At 43.5% G+C, this 23,151-nt stretch overlaps 1 protein-coding gene across 1 annotated transcript in view; it reads right to left on the bottom strand.

Moving 5' to 3' along the window:
- RNF157 (ring finger protein 157) overlaps positions 1-19,982 on the bottom strand; it is a 72,088-nt gene extending 52,106 nt beyond the window's left edge. The window contains exons 1-2 of the mRNA XM_014789290.2: positions 19,794-19,982; positions 4,861-4,979 (exon numbers count right to left, since the gene is read on the bottom strand). Coding sequence (XP_014644776.2) covers positions 4,861-4,979; positions 19,794-19,881 — 207 coding nt within the window. The 5' untranslated portion in view covers positions 19,882-19,982. The remainder of the gene's footprint in view (positions 1-4,860; positions 4,980-19,793) is intronic.
- Positions 19,983-23,151: the final 3,169 nt, after the last annotated feature.

The following is a 23,151-nucleotide window of genomic DNA, read 5'->3' on the forward strand; positions in this document are numbered from 1 at the left end:
GAGCACTTGGCCCTGTCTGTCTCGTAGAGCTCACCACAGTTCATCACGGTCAGGGGCAATCTGCCTACCCCACTAGGCTGCAAGCTCCTCGGGGCAGGTGCCAAGCCTTTTTCATCTCTGCATTCCCAGGTGCTAGCACAGTGTATGACTCATAAATATTTCTTGAATAAATGAATGGCACCGCGACTGACACAAAGCTCTACAGGTGCAAACTTCTACTTCACAAATGGATATGCTGTCAAGTTCCTTTAAATAACATGCTCTTCCTGCACACGCTGTGAGTAAAAGGTTCAATTTACAGAAACTGGATTTAAGTACCACTTTTGGGTATCTCTCCATTAGAGGAAGAAGAAAAGCCCACCTCTGTGCACCCTGGTTCTTAGGGCCAGCTGTGCAGCCCTGGCTGCAGGGAACATGAGGAGGAAGAAGCCATGTCAATGAGGCCCAGCAATAGGACACACAAGATGCTGTGGAGTATCAGGGGCTCGACTAAAACTCAACTACTTGCCTCTAAGATGAGAGGAGAGATCTGAACTCAGGTAGAATCAAGATATCACGTGATACTCTGACCATCCTAAGTTCACTAACCTTCTAAATAACTTAGAGTTTCAGCAGTAACTTACCTCAACAAAACAAGATCTAACTCAATAAAAGAGCAAAAAATCAGCACCAGCTGTTCCACCACCTAAGAAGGGGAGGAATGGTCTTTATTTAACATTTTATAGCTGTGATGTACAAACACACGATCTTAGCTCCTCTATACAGGGACCAGAGCAGAGAGACCTTCAGAAGCCCTGTTCAGTACTTAAGACAGTTCCTTAAAAACCAGTGAATACTGGTCAGTGCCGTGGCATAGTGGTTGGGTTCGGTGTGCTCCCCTTTAGTGGCCTGGGTTTGTGGATTTGGATCCAGTCACAGACCTACACCACTCGTCAGCCATGCTGTGGCAGCGACCCACATACAAAGTGGAAGAAGATTGGCAACAGATGTTAGCTCAGGGCGAATCTTCCTCAGCAAGAAAAAAAAAAACAAATAAAACCCCAGTGAATATTCTCTCCACCCAGAACTATTGGTAGCTGCAGAAATAACCAACCTGAAAGGTTAGCAAGTATAGCCAACATTGCTCCGCTCTGTGCTTCTTTTCATCCAGCAATTCCAAGGCATTTTTCAAGCATTACATTCGTGTAAAGTCAGAACCTTCCCCACTTTACAAATGGGTAATTTGAGAGCCTGAGTTGATAGACTTGCCAAGGTTGCCAAGAGTCTAATGGTAAGATATAAATAAAACTTGAACTCTTGATTCCAACCTCTCTTCAACCATCTTTCTATATATATACACACTCTAGTTCTTTAAATCTGACCCTTAAGACTTGATAATAAATCTGACTTTGCCAGATTATCCTAAGTGGTAGACCAGCAGTGCTCCAGTAAAAACTACAGGCTGCATGATAGCTCCGTGGAATGCTACTCTTTTTAGTCTGATCATTCAGAAATGACAGCCGATACCACAAGTTTCAGAAGCCAAGAAGTCTATGCCATATTTTAATCTAACAATTTATTTCAACATATTTCATCCCCATCTTCATTCTCTCTGGAAACAGGAGCTGTTCTCGCCTCGAGCTGCCGGATGGCTTTAAAAGGCTGCTCTCTTTCCTTCGCAACCTGACACTCACTTACTGACACCAGAGATGTGTTACTAGAGAGAAGAAGTCAGTTCTTCAGAACTAAAGCTACAAGTCAGTCTTCAATCGCTGGGCCTTCCCTCAACAAGCGTGATGTGCAGTAATGGCAAAACCCAGAGGTCAGCTCAGCAGATGGAATTACACGCCAAATACGAACTCTCTCCAGAGATACTCCAAGAAAACATGTCACTGCCACTCAGTCTACTTTCAGATCTCTCTCCATATCTCACAAGCAGCACTCAAGCAGACTACAGACAGGATGTGGGCCGAGTTCAGAGCACACCTGACCTGACTGGCAGAAATGGCAGAGGGCTTCAGGCTCTGGTGCTGGACTGCTGGGTTCAAATCCTGATTCAGTCACTTACAGGCTTTGTAATCTTTGTTTAAATTCTTTGTGCCTCCTGTTCATCTATCAAATCAGGACCTTCCTCTTTAGGACAAAATGAGATAACACATATGAAGAGCTTAGAACAACAAGGCCTGGCAAACAGTAAATGCTCAATAAATGTTAGCTATTATTATTATTAAAAATATGTGGGAAAAGAAAAGGGAAATGTGCTAGATTTATTCTGTAGGTATACAGGAAACATAGTACTATACATGACCCACAATTGGTTGAATCCGTGGATGCGGAACCCGCGGATATGCAGGGCCGACTAAGGGATTCAAGCATCCGTGGATTTTGGTATTGGCGGGGGGTGGGGGGGTGAGGGGATGGTCCTAGAGACAATCCCTGGCAGATACCGAGGGATGACTGTATTATATTTCCATCTACCTATCTGAAGTTACCATGATTTGCTTTCTTAAGATGAAATTATGATGTCTTTTGAAAACATTTGCTCTGTACAACATTAAGCATATTAATGATCACTACATAAAAACAACAAAAGGCCAATGTTGATGCTCCTTTGGGAAAAAGCCTCAAACTTAAGGTCAAGGCTGCTCTCCAGTGTTTCAGGAAGAGCTCAGTCATTCACAGGCTCACAGAGAAGTGTAAACAAGTCAAGTAAACTTTGGGAAAGTTTGTCAGCCAGCATAAACTTCAAAATGAACATCAAGAAGCATTTACTTGTTTTAAAATCATCTTTGCGGCCTGAAAAGGTCAAAATTTTAAAAATATATGTATAAACTATTCTGACTCCAGAAGAAAGAAAAAAGAAAGAAAGATACCGACCCAAACAGCAAGTCCAGGGCCTTAGTGGTTAAGTGTGCGCGCTCTGCTACTGGTGGCCCGGGTTCGGTTCCCGGGTGCGCGCCGCTTGTCCGGCCATGCTGAGGCCGCGTCCCACATACAGCAACTAGAGGGATGTGCAACTATGACACACAACTATCTACTGGGGCTTTGGGGAGAAAAAGGGCAAAAACAAAACAAAACAAAACAAACAAAAAAACCAGCAAGTCAATGTGAGAAGCAAGGGCCATTTTCCAAGCACACGCTGACTCCCAGTGAGTAAGGAGGAATTCTTATCTAGTTCTATCACAAAAAAAAGATTTTTCTACTCTAATTGCTAGGTAGTAGAAGCAAAATCAAAGAGTAGACATTTGATAAGCATTAGTTGGAGTAACGGAATTTGAAGCAGAAAGGACTTAGTATTTGAAAAGCACTTCAGGACTAAGAACTGGAAGAGGGGTCACTCCAGAGAGAAAGCATGAAAACCACCACCAACAAAAAATGTTTTTTAATTAAAGCTCAAGATGGAAGACCATTACAGATCGATCTTCCTTAAAAAACCACAACAATTTCTCCAGGGCACTTGTCTGTCTAAAATCTTTGATATTCCCCATAGCCTACAGGAGAAAGTTAAAAACCTCTCCAGGTAACAGAGCCCCACCTACCTTTTCAATTGCTTTACCATCAGGAAACATCCACTCCCACCAGCCTGGCTTCCCTATTTGCTCCAGGGGGGAACAAACCATGCTCATGTCAGCTCTGTAACCGCAGCGCCTACCACAGTCCCTGGCACATAGTGGTGGCTCATTAAATGTCCGCTGACTCAACAACAATGTGAATGCTTGAGGCCTGCTCTCTGTGCCTCACTCCGGGAAAGCCCCTTTCCCACCTGGCCAGGGAAAACGCAGCCATTCTCCAAAGCCTTGGTCAATTCCCTCCACCTCTTCTCAACACCAGCAGGAAGCAATCTGCCCTTGCCATTCTCCTCTCCCACTCTCAACTCCTACAGAATCCAATCACTTCAGACCTTTATTGCTATTTAAACATTTCCTGTTCATATGTTTTGTCTGCCCCACTAAACTGGGAGTTTCTAGAGGAAGGTGGGATATTGTGAAGCAATGAGAAGCAGTGGGAAGGTTGTTGATCTGTGGCCAGGCAGACCTAGTTATGTGACTTTGGGAAAACTTTACATAAAACACTTAGAACAGTGCCTGGAACACAGTATACACTTCCTAAATGCTAGCCATTATCATTATTCATCTCTCAGAACCTCAGCTCTCTTGCTTATAAAATGGGATGAACAATAAAGCCTCTGTAGGAATAATGAAGATTAGGAATAATGTCTGAAAAGTCTCTAGGACCTTCCTTCGCACACAGTAGCCGCTCAATAGCCATATGGTAGCTATTATTACAAAGCCTCATGCTGGGTGCAGAGAAAATGCTCCATAAAAGTTTATGAAACGAGTTGAATGAACTAAGAGCGACATAATCTAATATCAACTCAGATATCAAGGGAAACTTCTTCAGTCATTCATTCAACAAATCTTTATTAAGGGCTTATCATTACATACCAGGCTTTGTTCTGGGTTAAAATAGTCCTTGGCTTATGAAATTGACATTCTAAAGGGGAAGGCAGATAATAAACAGGGCCAGACAGAGAAATAAAACCTTGTATGATATTAAGTGCTATGAAGAAGGACAAAAAGCAAAGCCATCAAGGTTGGGAAAGGCCTGTCTGTAGCAGTGGTATTTAGGCAGATCTGAATCCTTAGGAGAGCTGGATTTTGTGAGCCGTCCTCACCCCCAGGCAGACTCTGTAGCCTTTCAGCAGGTCAGCCTCTAGTGCCAAGAGACCCAGCTCCCCCAGAGAGGCTGTGATCTGGCTCCCAGAGCCCTCTTAACTCAGACCACACTACAAACACTGCTGAACTAGCGGCTACAAACTTATTTTTATAAGTCTGACTTGGCGACTTAGCCCACGTGGAAGTAAACGGATGACAACCATACCGCCACTGGTCTGTTCCCCAGGAAGTTCAGATCGCTGTTCTCTCCGAACAAGTAACCTTCGGGGTGAGTGGAGTCAAACTTCTCTCCTCCCATGATGAAGTGGCTGGCAAAATAGCTTCCTAGAGAGGGAGAGACAGAGAAAACAAACAGAAACCAGTCAAACTAAACCAAGTCAAAAAGCCAATTTGAAAAAATGTTAACCCTTCAAACAATAATTAGAGCAATTTCAAACCCCAGGAAAGCTTTCTTCTCTTGATTTGGGACAATGACACAAAATAAGCAAAATTATAGCAGTGAGAACTGAAGACACCAAACATAAAATAGATCATTGTTTTCCTTTTAACATTCTTTTTTTTGTGTGTGTGAGGAAGATCAGCTCTGAGCTAACATCCATGCCAATCCTCCTCTTTTTGCTGAGGAAGACTGGCCCTGGGCTAACATCCGTGCCCATCTTCCTCTACTTTCTATGGGATGCCGCCACAGCATGCGTTGGTACGCACCCAGGATCCGAACCTGGGCTGCCAGCAGCGGAGCTCGAGCACTTAACCGCTATGCCACAGGGCCGGCCCTCCTTTTAACATTCTTAATTGAATTCTTATCATGATCTGTCTATAATACCATCAGCCAAAAGACCAGAAGGCCCCACAATGCACATTAGTGAACATATATATGTATTTTGTCCTGATTTTCTTCCTTAAACTTGAAGTGGTTATTCTCTGTCCTCCATGTATTCAGGAATCTTAACCACAGGTATCAGCATGTATACATACACATACATTTCTTTGCCTAGATGTTCATAAGCCAGCTCATACCTATACACAGAAGTCTCAGTACCCACCCACCACCACGTGCATACCTCCATAACCCTCTACAATCAAGGCTCTTCATCTTTCATATTTGCTTCAAAATGATTGTTTAGTAGGAAAATACCAATTTAAATAATACAGCTGTCCCTGACTTTACCTACCAATTACCACACAGATTATGGAGTTTAATTGGACAACAGTTTAGTGCTAGGAAAGAAAGACATGCCAGAACACGCACGCGCACACATACACACACACACCCTCAGTCTCAAATTCATTAACGGTGCTAATGGCCAACGTTGTGGAGACATCCGTCATGCAGGCCCTCTTTGCCCACCCTTGACCAGCCAGGAGGCAGGGATATTTTCAACACCACAATAACTAGATGCAATCAGCAGTCAGGGGTCAGAATCCCCATCTGCTTCATCTAGACAGACCGGGAACTGTGCCAGGATGTGATGGCACTAGGTCACCAGGGGAGGCTTAGGTAACACTGCAGATTCCATCTGGGAATACTTCCCAACTTTGACGATTAAATGAATGCCTCTTAACCCAAATTTCTATAATCTAATTCTCCCATGAAGGCAAGCTGTCCAAAGTGAGGGGCTCATACCAGAACATATCTTATCAATGCTCTCATATACCACAATTCTTGGATTAATACAAAGAACTTATGAAACAGCAAAGGCTTCTTTATGTGTTATACAGCTGGGATATAGATATAAACTCCCTAAGTCAGTTTCAATTTTTGTTGAGGGTTTACAGCAAACTGAAAAAATGAGATTCAGCACTTTCAGCCTATGAGGAAGCCATAGGAGGGAATACAGAGAAGAAAATTCTAACAGAAAAACTGAACCCAACATTCATTTTTGGAGTTTCTACACATGGCACTTTAGTCTAGAAACACTTATTAAACAAAACAATGTGGATAAAATCACTCCCCACAAGGTGAGGCAATTCTTTAAATAAACAAGAAGGCAAACATTATTGGATAGAGTAACAGCCACCAAAATCAAAGCAATCACTGAGGAGCTCTCGCAAGTTCCCCATCAAAACTTAAAAACGCAAAGAGCAGCCGCCTGCAGTGATACAACAGTGCAATTCATCACTTAGGAAGGCTTAATTATTAATTATTTATGTCTAGTACTTGCTAGCCCTATTTTCCAAGTGCATAATTTATAGAGAGGGGAGGTGTCTGGTTGCCTTAAGGAGAAGTAGCCTCGCAAATGATTTAAGTCATTTACTGTTGAACTTTAATAAAATATATTTTCTATACATTAGAAATTATATATTTATTATACCTTAGATGAAACTAGAAAAGGTAAAGATTTTACATGGATGGATGGCTTGTCCAAATTATGAATAAAGAATGCAGAGGGGCCAGCCCCGTGGCGTAGCGGTTAAGAGCGCACACTCCGCTGCTGGAGGCCCGGGGTTCAGATCCCGGGCGCGCACTGAGGCACTGCTTGTCAGGCCATGCTGTGGCGGCGTCCCATATAAAGTGGAGGAAGATGGGCACAGATGTTAACCCAGGGCCAGTCTTCCTCAGCAAAAAGAGGAGGATTGGCATGGATGTTAGCTCAGGGCTGATCTTCCTCACAAAAAAAAGAATGGAGAGAAGCAGGTTTGGTGTCTGGAGTTGTACAGGGTGAGTTCAGCGTGAAACACACTGAGTTTCCTGGACTTGTGAACAGTCAGGTAGGGATGTGGGGACAATGGAATCCCCAGATAATCACCTTACAGGTGGTAGTGATTGATCTCGGCAAGAAGAGAGCACCACCGACTTGGGCGCCAAAGGGTTAAAGGTGACAGGGTTCTATTGGAAATGACTTTTTATTGCCATAATATTAAAAGAAAAGAAATTATCAAGAAAGTAGTGTAGAGCTAACTGTAGTTTTGCTTTGCATTAAAAATCAAGAGCGCAAATATACCTCTTCCTTCCTTCTTTCTCTCTCTCTCTCTCTTCCTCATAGAATCAAAGCAAAGGCTTTGACTTAAGACAGTGCTGGATTTGATCTTGCCACTGCCTTCCACCAGCTGTGTGATCTAGGACGAATTATTTAATTTTTTCGAGCTTTGGTTTCTTTACTTGTAAAATGGAGACAATAATACCTCTTTCAAGGGATTGTTGTTGGGATCAAATAAGGTAACATGTATGCAGCTGGCTAGGCCCAGCGGGCAATTAATACATGTTAGCTTTTCTTTTCCAGAACTTGACTCCCAAATCTCTGTCACTGATGTTTCTTTGGAGTTTCAGTCCAAATCTTTAACCACCTGCTATATTTTTTCATCTGGATATCTCATCTTTGCCTCAAACTTAATGAATAGCCTTTTCTTCTGGAAGAAGAGCATTTTCTCTTAACAGCTGGCACCAGAACTCTTAGCAAAGGCATGATCTTTTTTTGGAATATACCCTAATGAGCTCCTTAGAAGGCAGAGCCACACACCAAGGGTATGGGTACTTTTGTTGCCTGTTGATGGCACTCAAACTGCTTTGTAATTTGTTTTTCTCCTGAGGAAAGAGGTAAGAGAAGAGTCAAAAAAGGAGAGGAAAGAGACATTAGGACAGAAAGGCTGCGCTGAGTGAGCTCAAGAGCCAGTAAAGCTCCTGAGCTGAAGTTCCGTTTAGGGTAATGATGCTTATTATTCCTTTGTTTGTTTTTCTGCAGTGTAAACTCAACTTCATCGCCCTCCACAAAATCTGTAGTAGAGTCTACACTTTGGATATTTTATGTGAATGCAATTTTTTGGAGAAATTGAAGAATGGACTGATGGCACATTTGTTGTGGGGCAAAGACAGCAAGCTGGAGCTCCAGAGCCACAACATCAGTCACTTGGGAATTCACAGAAATCCCACAGTGGGCATTAGAAGTCTACAGTCTATGATTTGGGGGAATAGGTGGGTTTCTGTCTAATTTGCCAAGATCTTGAGGAGCAGTGAAGCCCAGGCTGACATTTGGGACTCACGTTAAAAGCAGTGTCCACTCCAGATTCCCAATTTCTGTCAATGGTGCTTCACTTCTCTGGTCATCCAGGCTAAAAATGTCATAGTAATCAAAGCCACAAAAATGCTGGACATGTGTTTTGTGCAAAGCATCCTTGTCAAGACCTCAGCCCTTTCCAAGTTCAATTATGGGGGGTTATCAGGTAATAGTTCTTGAGAAAATCTCTATGCTTCCAGTCTTTTCTCTCTATAACCTATACCTCTAAGAGAGAAATCTTAGAATACCATTTGCTTCCTCTCAATTTGGCTCCTACCCACCTCCCAAATTTTATTTCTCACTCCCTTTCTAAGAGAACTCTACCTCAACTAATTAATCTATTCATTATTCTCTGAATCCATCAAGAACACTGGCGACCTTCAGGCCATTTCCAATACTATTCTCCATTCTGGACCATTTGAGAGTTCTACTCTGTCTTCACCAAAGTTTACCTTCAAAATCATTTGTCCCCAAGAACCTCACCCTTAATGATCAAGCTCTTCTCTTTATTTTATTCAATTGGCATAAACCCCTCTATACTGTTACTTTTTAAAACAGCTTTATTGAGGTATAATACACAGCATAAAATTCATCCATTGTACAATTTGATGATTTTGGCAACTATCACCACAATCCCGTTGAAAACATGTCCACGACCCCAGAATGTTCCCTTGTGTCCATTTACAGCTAATTCCCACTCCCATCCTCCAGCCTTAGGCAAACACTGTTCTACTTTCTATCTCTATAAATTTGTCTTTTCTAGCCATTTCATACAAATGGACTCATACAATATATAGTATTGCATCTGGCTTCTTTCACTTTGCACAATGTTTTTGAGGTTAATCCATGTTGTGAAGCATGTATCAGTAGTTCATGCCTTTAAATCACTGAATAGTATTTCACTGTATGAATATACCTCATTTTGTTAATCCATTCACCAGTTGGTGGGCATTTGGATTATTTCCAGTTTTTTGGATTATGAACAATGCTGCTATGAACATTTGCATACATGTCTTTTTGTGTATGTATGTCTTTATTTCTTTTAGAATTCATAGGAGTGGAATTGCTAGATCATAAGGTAAATTTACGTTTAACTTTTTAAGACACTCCCAAACTCTTTTCCAAAGTCGCTGTCACCATTTCACATTCCCAATAGCAACGCATAAGGATTCCGATTTCTCTGCATTCTCACCAACACTTGATATTGTGTGTCTTTTTTATCATAGCTATCCTAGTGGTTTTAAAGTGCTATCTCGTTGTGGTTTTATTGTATTTTCCAAATAACTACTGATGTTGAACATCTTTCCAAGTGTTTATTAGCCATTCCTGTATCTTCTTTGGTGATATGTCTATTCAACTCTTTTGTCCATTTTTAAATTGGGTTATCATCTTCTTAATATTGAATTGTAAAAGTTATTCATATATTCTGGATGCAAATCCTTTATCTATGTGATTTGCAGATATTTTCTTTCAGAAGGTGGCTTGTCGGGGCCCCCCACACCGTGGCGTAGAGGTTAAGTGTGTGCACTCTGCTGCTGGCAGCCCGGGTTTGGACCCAGGGCGTGCACTGATGCACCACTTGTCAGGCCATGCTGTGGCGGTGTCCCATATAAAGTAGAGGAAGATGGGCACAGATGTTAGCCCAGGGCCAGTCGTCCTCAGCAAAAAAGAGGAGGATTGGCATGGATGTTAGCTCAGAGCTGATCTTCCTCACACACACACAAAAAGAAACATTCTTAATTTTGAAGTAATCCAATTTATCAGTTTTTTCTTTTATGGATTGTGCTTTTGGTATTGTATCAAAGAACTCTTTGCCTAATCCAAATCAAATAAATATATTCTCGTATACCTTCTTTTTTTTGTGTGTGTGATGAAGATCAGCCCTGAGCTAACATCCGATGCCAATCCTCCTCTTTTTTGCTGAGGAAGACCAGCCCTGGGCTAACATCTGTGCCCATCTTCCTCTACTTTATATGGGACGCCGCCACATTATGGCTTGACAAGCGGTGCATCGGCTCGTGCCCGGGATCCCACCCTGCGAACTCTGGCCTGCCGAAGTGGAGCATGCACACTTAACTGCTGCGCCACCGGGCGGCCCCTTGTATATCTTCTTTTAAGGGGTTTTTATAGTTTTAGCTCTTGCATTTAGGTCTATGATCCATTTTGTAAGTAGCTTTATAGAGATATAATTCATATACCATACAATTCACCTATTTAAAGTGTACAATCCACTGGTTTTTTAGTATATTCACAGTTATGCAATTATTCACCACTATCTAATTTTAGAACATTTTCATTAATCCAAAAAGAAACTCCTTAGCAATCACTCCTCATTTTCCCCTCCCCCAGCCACTGGCAGTCACTAATCTACTTTCTGTCTCTATGGATTTGCCTCTTCTGGACATTTCATATAAATGGGATTATACAATATACGGCCTTTTGCCTCTGACTTCTTTCACTTAGCATAATGTTTTCGAGGTTCATCTGTATTGTAGCGGATGTCAATAGTACTTCATTCCCTTTTATTGCTAAATAACATTCCATTGTATGGGTTTAGTACATTTTATTTATCAGTTGTTCCTTTCATCAGTTGATGAATATCTGGGTTATTTCCACCTTTTAGCTATTATGAATAATGCTGCTATGAACACTCATGTACACGTTTTGGTGCGAATTTTTTTTTTTCATTCTCCTTGGGCTCAGTTCTCAGGAGTGGAGCTGCTGAGTCATATCATAATTAACCATTTGAGGAACTGTCAAACTGTTGCTCCAAAGCAACTGCATCATTTTATATTCCCATCAGCAGGGTACCAGGATTTCAATTTCTCCACACCCTCACCAAAACTCGTCATTTATTTATTTTTTATTATAGCCATCCTAGTGGTTGTGAAGTGCTATTTAATTGTAGTTTTGATTTGCATTTCCCTAATGGCTAATAGGATTGAACATCTTTTCATGTGCTTATTGTCCATTGTATATCTTTTTTGGAGAAATGTCTATTCAAGACATTTGCTTTTTTAATTGGGTTGTCTTTTTGTGTGTGTGTGTGAGGAAGATCAGCCCTGAGCTAACATCTGCCAATCCTCCTCTTTTTGCTGAGGAAGACTGGCCCTGAGCTAACATCCGTGCCCATCTTCCTCCACTTTATATGGGACACCGCCACAGCATGGCTCGACAAGCGGTGCGTCAGTGTGCGCCTAGGATCCGAACCCTGGGCTGCCACAGCGGAGCGCGCGCACTTTACCGCTACACCACCTGGCCGGCCCAACTGGGTTGTCTTTTTGTTATTGAACTGTTTAAGTTCTTTATATATTCTAGATACAAATTCTTTATCATATATGTGATTTGCAAATATTTTCTCCCATTCTGTGGGTTGTATTTTCATTCTATGATCCATTTTGAGTTAATTTCTGGAGATGTGAAGAAAAGGTCTAAGTTCATTGTTTTGCTTGTTAATATCCAATTGTCCCAGCACCATTCCTTGAAAAAACTATCCTTTCTCTATTGAATTGTCTTGGCACTTCTGTCAAAATCAACTGACCATAAATGTAAGGACTTATTTCTGGCTTAATTCTGTTCCATTGATCTATATCCACTTCATTGTGCCAATACCACACTGTCTTGATTACTGTGGCTTCAGTAATTTTTGAAATTAGGTACTGAAAGTCCTCCAACTTTGTTTTTCCTTTTCAAAATTGTTTTGGATATTCTAGGTCCTTTGCATGTCCATATAAATTTTAGGATTGGCTGGTCAATTGACTCAAGAAAATCTGCTGGGATTTTGACAGGAAATGTACTCAATTTATAGATCAATTTGGAGAACACTAGCATCTCGACTATACTGAGTCTTCCAATCCATGAACATGAAATGTCTATTTATTTAGATCTTTTAAAACTTCTTTAGTTGAAGCATCAATCTCAGCAACATTTTAGAATTTTCGATGTACAAGTCTTACACTTCTTATGTTAAATTTATTCCTAACAATTTTATTCTTTTTGATGCTATCAGGAATGGAATTGTTTTCTTAATTTCATTTTCAGAGTATTGCTGTATGTAAAAATACAATTGATTTTTTTGTGTGTGTGAGGAAGATCAGCCCTGTGCTAACATCTGCCAATCCTCCTCTTTTTTTTTTTTTTGCTGAGGAAGACCAGCCCTGGGCTAACATCCATGCTCATCTTCCTCCCCCTTATATGGGACGCCGCCACAGCATGGCTTGCCAAGCAGTGTGTCGGTGTGTGCCCGGGATCCGAACCGGCGAACCCTGGGCCGCTGCAGCAGAGCTCGCGCACTTAACTGCTTGCGCCACCGGGCCGGCCCCTATAATTGATTTTTTTTTTTTTAAGATTTTATTTATTTATTTTTTCCCCCCAAAGCCCCAGCAGATAGTTGTATGTCATAGCTGCACAACCTTCTAGTTGCTGTATGTGGGACGCGGCCTCAGCATGGCCGGAGAAGCGGTGCATCGGTGCACGCCCGGGATCCGAACCCGGGCCGCCAGCAGCGGAGCGCGCGCACTCAACCACTAAGCCACGGGGCCGGCCCCCCCTATAATTGATTTTTGTAAGTTGATCTTGTATCTGCAAACTTCCTAACTCATTTATTAGTTATAGTAGTTTTTTGTGGAATACTTGGTATTTTCTATATATAAGATCATGTCATCTGTGAATAAAGACAGTTTTACTTCTTCCTTTACAATCTGGATGACTTAAAATTTCTTTAAAAATGTATTTGTTTGTTTTGCTTTATTGTACTAGTTAGAATCTTCAGTCAGTACTGAATGGCAAAAGCAGGCATCCTGGGCTGGCCCCGTGGCTTAGTGGTTAAGTGCACGCACTCCGCTACTGGCAGCCCGGGTTCGGATCCCGGGCACGCACCGACGCACTGCTTCTCCAGCCATGCTGAGGCCGCATCCCACGTACAGCAACTAGAAGGATGTGCCACTATGACATACAACTATCTACTGGGGCTTTGGGGGGGAAAAGGAGGAGGATTGGCAATAGATGTTAGCGCAGAGCCAGTCTTCCTCAGCAAAAAAAGAGGAGGATTAGCATGGATGTTAGCTCAGGGCTGATCTTCCACACACACACACACACACACACACACACACACACACACACACAAAAGCAGACATCCTTGCCTTGCTCTTGATCTTAGGAGGAAAGCATTATGTATTTCACTGTTAAGAGTGATGCTAGCTGTGGGCTTTTCATAGATGCCCTTTATCAGGTTGATAGAGTTCTTTTCTATTCCTAGTTTGGTGAGAGTCATCACTGATGAGTGTTGGGTTTTGTCTGCATCTTGAGATGATCATATGGTTTTTGTTCTTTATTCTACTAATATGGTATATTGACATTGATTGATTTTTTAGATATTAAGCCAACCTTGCATTCCTTGGATCTATCCCACTTGGTCATGGTATATTCTGTATCTTATTTATCTCTGTATGCATGCATTCTACCTCTGACATTAGATGAGAAGCACTGAAATTTTGTAAGGAGCATAATTTTTAAATAATTATTTTTAAAGACTGCAATTTTTAGATTTTTTAAAATATGTTTTCACAGTACAAGCACTCTTTCGGCAACTAAAAATGAGCTTAGCACCTACTTAGCAAGAATAATTAGTTAAAATAGGAAGCCACTATGATTGTTAAATTTTCTGTGTCAACTTAGCTAGGCTAGCATGCCCAGTTGTTTGTCCAAACACTAGTCTAGATGTTGCTGGGAGGGTATTTTGTAGACATAACTAACATTTATAATTAGTTGACTTCAAATAAAAGAGATTACCCTTGATAATGGGTGGGCTTCATCCAATCAGTTGACTGCCTTGAGAGCAAACACTGAGGTTTCCCGAAGAAGAAGGAATTCTACCTCAAGACTCCTTGAGTAAATAGAAATCCTACCTGAGTTTCCAGTCTGCCGGCCTGACCTACATCATTGAGACAGTTCCTTAAAATAAATTATATACATATATACACACACATGTATATATATACACAGATGGTCTCTGACTTACAATCGTTCAACTTATGATTTTTTTACTTTATGATGGTGTGAAAGTGATACACATTCAGTAGAAACCATACTTCAAATTTTGAATTTTGATCTTTTCCCAGACTAGTGATATGCAGTATGATCCTCTCTTGTGATGTTAGGCAGCGGCAGCCAGCCTCAGCTCTCAGTCAGCCCTGTGATCACGAAGGTAAACAACCAATATACTTACAACCATTCTGTACCCATACAACCACTCTGTTTCTCACTTTCAGTATAGTATTCAATAAATTACATGAGATATTCAACACTTTATTATAAAATATGCTTTGTCTTAGATGCTTTTGCCCAACTGTGGGCTAATGTAAGTGTTCTGAGCACAATTACGGTAGGCTAGGGTAAGTTAATGATGTTCCATAGGTTAGGTGTACTAAATGCATTTTCAACTTACACTATTTTCAACTTATGATGGGTTTGTTGGGATGTAACCCCATTGTAAGTCGAGGAAGATTGTGTATATATGTCTATCTACATTTATCTCCTATTGGTTCTGTTTCTCTGGAGAACCGACTGATACAGCCACCAAATAGCTTGTGTTGTTAATACTGTCTTCTGTGACCCACATCTTGAATTGCAAAGCTGACATGAAGGCTTCTATCCTGCTGCTTGCCAGAGGCATCAAAATCACCGTGAACAAGGATCAGAATCTATATACACAGCACAATGCATACTACATAGCAGGTGCTCAATAATGTTCATTAATGGTAACAGAAAGAGAAAGAGACGCTGGAGAACAAAAGAACACAAACTACCATCATATAAGGGAATCAAAGGCCCTAAATCTTAAGACAAAATCAAGAAGTGAAACGAATCAGTCTGCTCTCAATGAAGTAAAGTACAAATAAAGCAAAAATATTGGAGGTTTCGAAAGTAGGAGAATTACTACATCTTAAGTGTTTAAAAAAAAACCCTAGCATTTGAACTCTTGTTCTTGATGTCTTCATCATTAAATGGAGTAACATTTAGTTTTCTTATGATAGTAAATGTATTTAGGGGCCGGTCCTGTGGTGCAGCAGCTAAGTGCCCGTGCTCCGCTGCTGGCAGCCCGGGGTTCGGATCACCGGCGCGCAAGGACACACCGCTTGTCAGGCCACGCTGTGGCGGCGTCCCACATAAAGTGGAGGAAGATGGGCACAGATGTTAGCCCAGGGCCAGTCTTCCTCAGCAAAAAGAGGAGGATTGGCGACAGACGTTAGCTCAGTGCTGATCTTCCTCACACACACAAAATAAATAAAAGACGTTTAAAAAAAAAAAAAAAGTAGGGCCAGTCCCCTGGCTTAGCCGTTAAGTGCGTGCGCTCCGCTACTGGCAGCCCGGGTTTGGATCCCGGGTGCGCACCTACACACTGCTTCTTCGGTCATGCTGAGGCGGAGTCCCACATACAGCAACTAGAAGGATATGCAGCTATGACATACAACTATCTACTGGGGCTTTGGGGGTGGGGGGAAAAGGAGGAGGATTGGCAATAGATGTTAGCTCAGAGCCGGTCTTCCTCAGCAAAAAGAGGAGGATTAGCACAGATATTAGCTCAGGGTTGATCTTCCTCACCAAAAAAAAAAAAAAAAAAAGTAAATGTATTTACTATGACTTTCAGGAAACTACTTAACTTTAAAGTATCAATCAAACTGTGCCAGAACTAAATAATTCTTTACTCTGTAGTAAGTTTCATACTTTTAAGTCCCTGGTTTCAAAACTAATATTAAATTGATCCTCCTAAAAGCTAAGAGAAACTTTTATAATTATTTGACAGGGAAAGATTTATTACCCACACTTTAAACTGCTCTTGCGATACAGGACAGACCAATGACAAGCATGTGTGTACTCCAATATAACAGAAATTTAGAGAATGACGATGTTAGCTGCTCAGGACTCGGATTACCATTCTGAATTTTTATAATAGGTTTACCTCTTAACACTTGAGCAAAATGAATTACTCCTGTTTTCCAGTTTGCTCAAATATGTAGAGGGAAATGAACAAGTTTATCAGGTACTGAATTAAAATGAATTAAACTGTCTTTATAGAACGCATTTTTCTTCCTGAATAGAGAAAACAGGCCTAATGACTTTTATCAATGTGGATACCCCTTTCAAAAGATGGGCATGCATGTATGCATAAAACAACCACCTGAGCAAAGCCATACCTTTGCTAAACAAATGATCATGGGCTTTTAAAGAACAGAAGATCTTGGAGAAACATTTAAAAGTATGCATGGCTTCTAATGCTGAGGCCGCATCCCAGATACAGCAACTGGAAGGATGTGCAACTATGACGTACAACTATCTACCGGGGCTTTGGGGAAAAAATAAAAAAATAAAAAATAAAAAAAAAGTCATGCATGATCCCCAGACTTAGTTAAAAAAAAAAAAAAAGTATGCATGGCTTCTAACTCAAAAATTACAAAGGCACAACCAAATGCAGAATAGTGCTAAAAATAGCTTTCTATGCTAATGTAGAAATACTATACAGAAACAAACTCCCACCATACCTTCTGTTACTTAAATGATTAATATTCATGTATTTATTAACAAAGCTAAAAATCACCAAAGAACATACATAACATTAATCATTGCTGCATTGTTTGCAACAGTAAAAGATTGAAAAAAAAACTTCCAAATGTTCATCAGTAGGAGACTATGTTAAAAAATGATGGCATGTACACACAAAGGAATATTTAGAGTTGTTAAAAAAAAAGAACAGGACCACCCTGTGGCCGAGTGGTTAAAGTTCTGTGCGCTCCACTTCGGCAGCCCGGGTTTGCCGGTTTGGATCCTGGGCATGGACCTACTCCACTCATCAGCCATGCTGTGGAGGCATCCCACATACAAAATAGAGGAAGACTGGGACAGATGTTAGCTCAGGGCTAATCTTCCTCAAGCAAAAAAAAAAAAAAAAAGAGGAAGATTGGCAATAGAGGTTAGCTCGAGGCGAATCTTCCTCACCAAAAAACAAAACAAAACAAAAAACAAAAAAACCTCTCCAATTTCTCAAAAAATTAAAAATAGAAATACCATACAATCCAGCTATCCCACTACTGGGTATTTATCCAAAGAACTTGAAATCAACAATACAAAGCAATTTATGCACCCCTATGTTCACTGCAGCATTATTCACAATAGCCAAGATGAGAAGCAACCCAAGTGCCCATCAACTGATGAATGGATAAAGAAGATGTGGTATATACATACAGTGGAATACTACTCAGTCATAAAAAAAGACAAAATCATCCCATTTGCAACATGGATGGAACTTGAGGGTATAACGTTAAGCGAAATAAGCCCGAAAAAGAAAGACAAATATTGTATGATTTCACTCCTGTGTGGAAGATAAACAGTCACACATACAAGGAGAACAGATTAGCAGTTACCAGAGGGGAAGGAGGTGGGGGGGAGGATGAAAGGGGTAAAGGAGCACATATGTATGGTGAGGGATAAAAACTAGACTATTGAGGATGAGCAAGATGCATTCTATATGGAAACTGATAAATAATAATGTACACCTGAAATTACACAATGTTATAAACCAATATGACCCCAATAAAATAATTGAAAAAAAAAGTTTTAGTTGTGTTCATTATCCTTTTATTATCATCATCCAAGATTCACTCTTGTATTAATATTGCTTGGGGAACAGCCTTCCAGAGGTTGACCTGTGCTAATTCCCATATGTGAAGGAGCTGTGAATACTCTTCTGAGGGAGCAAACTCTACAGAAAACTCCAAGCTCAGCAAAACATACTCCATATTCTGATCAATAAAAGCTAAGTGATTTCAGGAAAAAAAAATCCACAAACACTTGTGCATATTTTTGTCTATTAAAAAGCGAAATGCATGCTTCCTTTAGCACTGGTGTCATATAGTCAGAATTAGCTAGAGCTTTATTAAAACACTAATGATCCACGGCTTTATTTTACACTGTTCTAAAACAGCTCTTAAGCATATTCATCTCTGCAAAGATTCATTCTTTGGCACAAAAAGAGTGAGAAACACAGCTCTGGCAGACACTCTGCAGGGGGGCAGGTTCACTGTCTGGTCCCTCCTTTCACCTGGCACCAACCGGACACACTGCTGAGAAAGCAGCTCATCTCATTAGCATGTCTTTATTCTACCGCTTCAATTCTGACACCTGTCCAAGATCACCCAAATCCTCCCCAGGTCCTAAGTCAAAGAGAAGACGGTAGTCACCAGTCCCCAGAAGTCTTGAGAAAAGCAATAAAAATAAAGAGCAGAGCATTAGGTCAGGCATCAGCAGTTCAGAATTGGCTGATGCTCAATCCACTTGTGATCCTCTCTCCTTTGCTGTCAAAATCCTCCTCCACCTCCAGTGCTTATGCCACAACCCAGAGGCTGAGACACTTATCTTTTTAATGATTCTGAAAACAAACATAATACTTCCATACATTTTAAATACCCGTGCCCTGTCCCAGAGCTATCCGAATTCCAAGAACCAGGCTTGCCGCTACTCTGGAAAAGGGACAACCGGGTGACTCTGAGACTTAGATTCCCAAACATTTCTGTTAAACATTTATTTCTTCTGACAGCCTCTTGAAAAGCACCAGCATTGCAAACGCATTTTCGACCTCCACCCTCCAGCGGGCAATGGAAGGTTTCCCCTGAGAAACCTAATTCCAACCTGTGCCTGTCCCTCCCTCTCCAGAGGTCTGGATGCACCCATCAGGGCCAGCGCCCAGGACAGGTGCCTGTTTCGGATGCCTAACCCGCCTCACCTAGCCCTCAGCTCCCGAGAGAAGAGCGGGCCCCGGGCGGGAAGGAGGGGACACGGCGCTGCGGGAGGCCAGAAGCCCCCTGCGCAGTGGGCACCCCGCCCCTCAGGAGCCGCAGTCCCCCGAGCACACGTCTCTGTCACAGGACAGGCTGCGTGCAGGCCGCTCACGTCCTCCAACGGACGGCTGGCCACCGCGGCGACCCCGCCAAGGCCCCTAAAGCACCCCTCCACGCTTCCTCGAGGACCTCCCACCCTCCAAGATCGCTGTGCAGCGACGTCGCCCGTTTGGTCCCCAGGACCCCCAGAGTCCCCGCCCAGGAGCATCGCGACCTCCTCCCCAGCCCGGGGGGCGCGCCCGCCCGGTCCTCACCGGACTTGGGCGGGTAGCGGTACACGGAATTGGACGGGATGTCCACCTCCTCCACGCCCGCGTGCTGCCGGCTCGTCAGGGCCCCCATGGCCGCTGCGCCCCTGCCGCCCTCGGCGCCTCACCGCGGCCGCTCGCCCCGCGCCCGGTGCGGGGGTCGGCTGCCCGCCGCGGCCGACCTCGCCTCGGCGCTGCGGCTCTGGCGGCGGGGAGCCCCCGGCGCGCCGCGCACCATCCTCCGCCGGGCCCGCGGCGGCGCCTCTGGAGGGCTGCGGGCTGGGCCGGGGTCGCCGCCGCCGCCGCTCAGGCCGCGTGATGTCAGCGGCGGCTCGCGCGCGGGGACCGCGGCGGCCACGGCCAATGGCGGGGCGGGGCGGGAGCGAGCGCGCCGCGCCAGCCAATGGGCGGCGGGATGCGGCGGGAGCGGCGGCCGGGCCTCGCGCGGGGGACCCGGCGGGGGCGGAGCGGGAGGGGACGCGGTCGCGCCGCCGGCCGGGCCGCTCGTCCTGGCTCAGATTACCGCGCGGGAGCCGCCTCCTGCGCGGCCCGCGAGGCCCGGGCCGGGAGTTCGCTCACCGTTGTCCCCAACATTGAGCGGCACCAAGTTCCCCGCGGGAGGAAGCCTTCTCCAGCCCCACCTCTCAACATCTGCAAAAGCCAATGGCCAGAAAGCCCGCAGAGGGGCGCCGCAAAGCCCCTCAGCCGCAGCCTTTCCGCTGGGTTTCGGAGCAGAGAACTAGGCGGCGTGAACATCTTGCACGCCCCCAGCGCCTCAACCCCAAGTGCTCTGCCCATCCCGTCTCCCAGGAGTCAGGTAGATTAGTCAATGCTGTTGACCCGCTGGGAAGATGTCGCCATCCCTCTCACGTAGCTCATTTCAAAGCGCTATCTACATGCTATCTCATATCTTGGACAGCTCATGTAACCCTGAAGTTCGGAGCCCGTCAACCCAAGATAAAATCAACACATTCAACCTCTGATTGCACCTTTTGGAAACTTTGGAAAGGAAGTCAACGCCAATGGGGCCAGGCAGAACGAGGGGCTCCTCTTGATGAAAACACACACCAAACAGTGGGAAGCTTGGACAGGCAGAAGACGTCATTCCAAAATTTAATTACAGACATTTATGTTTTAAACCTTTTATTTTATTTGTGGGTCTGGTGTTTTTTTCTGAGAAGGTGGACTGATCAGCAAAAATTTCAACTGCTACAACATGACTTCAACAATTTTTCAGCAAGGTTCAAAGTACAGTTTGGGGTGTCTAGTTCCCTTGATTAGGTTTGTAAAGCCATTTTATAGAGTCCAACTCTTTCCTGATTATATTTTGCTTTTTTTATTGCGCTCTTTTCAGCAATAGCCAACAGACCTGGTGCTAAAGGAACCTACGCCCAACTGCTTTGGTTTTCTCCAAGGTCCCCAGAATGGCAGGAACACATCTCTGTCCTTTATATTGACTGCTGCTGAGGAGGGCTTGAGCTGCGGGGCAAGTCATGGGCAGCCTCTCCCAAGCGCCAGGGCCCCCTGGCAGAGTTCAGAGCCCTCCCTCCAGCCCCTGGCCCTAACCACTAGAAGGCTTTTGGACATACCTTTGGAAGGGAACTGGTGACCTCCTTGATAGTCCTTTCACCACACACGAGTCCTACCTTGTAATTACTGGGTAAAGGTAAAATACAAGTCATGAAGAATCTAGAACTGCCTCAAAATAGAAGGCCTTCAGAACATCACAGAGTAAAATGTTGCCTCATAATCTTGGGCTCTGTTCAGGAGCCTTTGTTCTTCCTGCCCTTGGCATTTTGTTAAGGGGGCACCAACTCCTTTATGGATTTATCAATGTCTGAGGGTTTCTTCTTCCCAGCCAGAGCTAGGCAGGGACATGCCTCAGTTGGGCAGCTCAGGCCTGTTGCTTGAAAGGATCTGTTCTGGTCCTACCTCAGCCTACTCTAAGCCTGGGAAACGGGTTCATTCTCCATCTTAGATAACACTCCCCAAGCCTATAACTTGGTTCCTCCTCCCACAAATGAGTCATGCTTCCCATACTTGGAATAATAAAGAAAAGCAAGGCACAGCACAATAACATGAGCGACATTATTGAACACTGTCTATGTGCCAAGCCCTATTTTAAACACTTTTACACATATTAACACATTCATCCCTTACAGCAACCCTGTGATATATGTGCTATTTATACCCCCATTTTACAGTTGAAGAAACTGAGGCAGAGGAAAAGCACTGGACTTTGAATTGGACAAATCAAGACCTTAACCAGGGATCGGCCCCATGGCCTAGTGGTTAAGCTTGGCATGCTCCATTCTGGCGGCCCGGGTCCGGTTCCCGGGTGCAGACCTACACTACTTGCTGGCAGCCATGCTGTGGTGGCAACCTGCTTGTAAAATAGAGGAAGATTGGCATAGATGTTAGCTCAGGGCAAATCTTCCTCAGCAAAAAAAAAAATAGATCTTAACCAGTCGTGTAACTTTGGACTAAGCCCTTAGTATCAAGTCTCAGTTTCCTGTCCATAACATAGCCCTGCCTTCACTGGCTATTGTGAAGATGCAATAAGTGAATGAAGGCTCAATTTAAAAAGAAGCAGTAACCAGCCTCCTAGTGGCATGAGGCAGACGAGAAAGGGAAAGAGAGTAGTTCAGAGAAAATTCTAGATCAAAGAGACTTTCTGTGAATTAAGTGAGTTGGTCTACAATGTAATCACATAGTGTTACAGTTTTGGAAAAGATAACCTCAGACAGTGCCCAGAGAAAAAGTGAAATAGGCAGCCGAGCCCTTGGAGTGGTCATCTCTGGAGAGGCCAGTCCTGCATTCCTCTCTGGTCCTTCCTTGGCACCATTTGGCTCCCCTGCCAGAGATCTGGGCCAGGGAGAGGGCTTGAGGGAGAAGACGGCACAGACAGGAAAAATCCAGAAGTGATTGCCATCAAGAGAGCCATAAAAATGCTTTCAACTTGAAAAAATGGTCTGGGGAGGAGTGGCACAGTGTACACAGGGAAATTATGTGCAAATACCATGCATCCTTTATGTAAATAGCCTCAGGGCATCCTCTCCATTTCCCAGCTGTGGATGCAGCCCTTGGGAGGATCCCAGCAGAGAACCCAGCATGTAAGGGTCTCAGGGTTTTCCTCTAAGTATCCGCAGAAGGCAGGGAGGTAAAAGCAAAGTATTTTATCAGGCCCAAGCCCTTCTTCTTGGCCTTGGGTCTAAGGGAGAAAGGAGAAGGGTGTGGGGGAAGCACAGGGAGGAGTAATTTCTAGGTCAGCTAGTCCCTTTGAGCTTTTAATTTTGTTCATTTTGGTTGTCCTGGTTTCAGCTCAGATGTGCATTTTCCACCTTTGTAACACATTCACTCATTG

This window comes from Ceratotherium simum, chromosome 16 (genome assembly GCF_057802395.1).
Source record: "Ceratotherium simum simum isolate JZ-2026a chromosome 16, ASM5780239v1, whole genome shotgun sequence".
NCBI classification, from domain to species: Eukaryota; Metazoa; Chordata; class Mammalia; order Perissodactyla; family Rhinocerotidae; genus Ceratotherium; species Ceratotherium simum.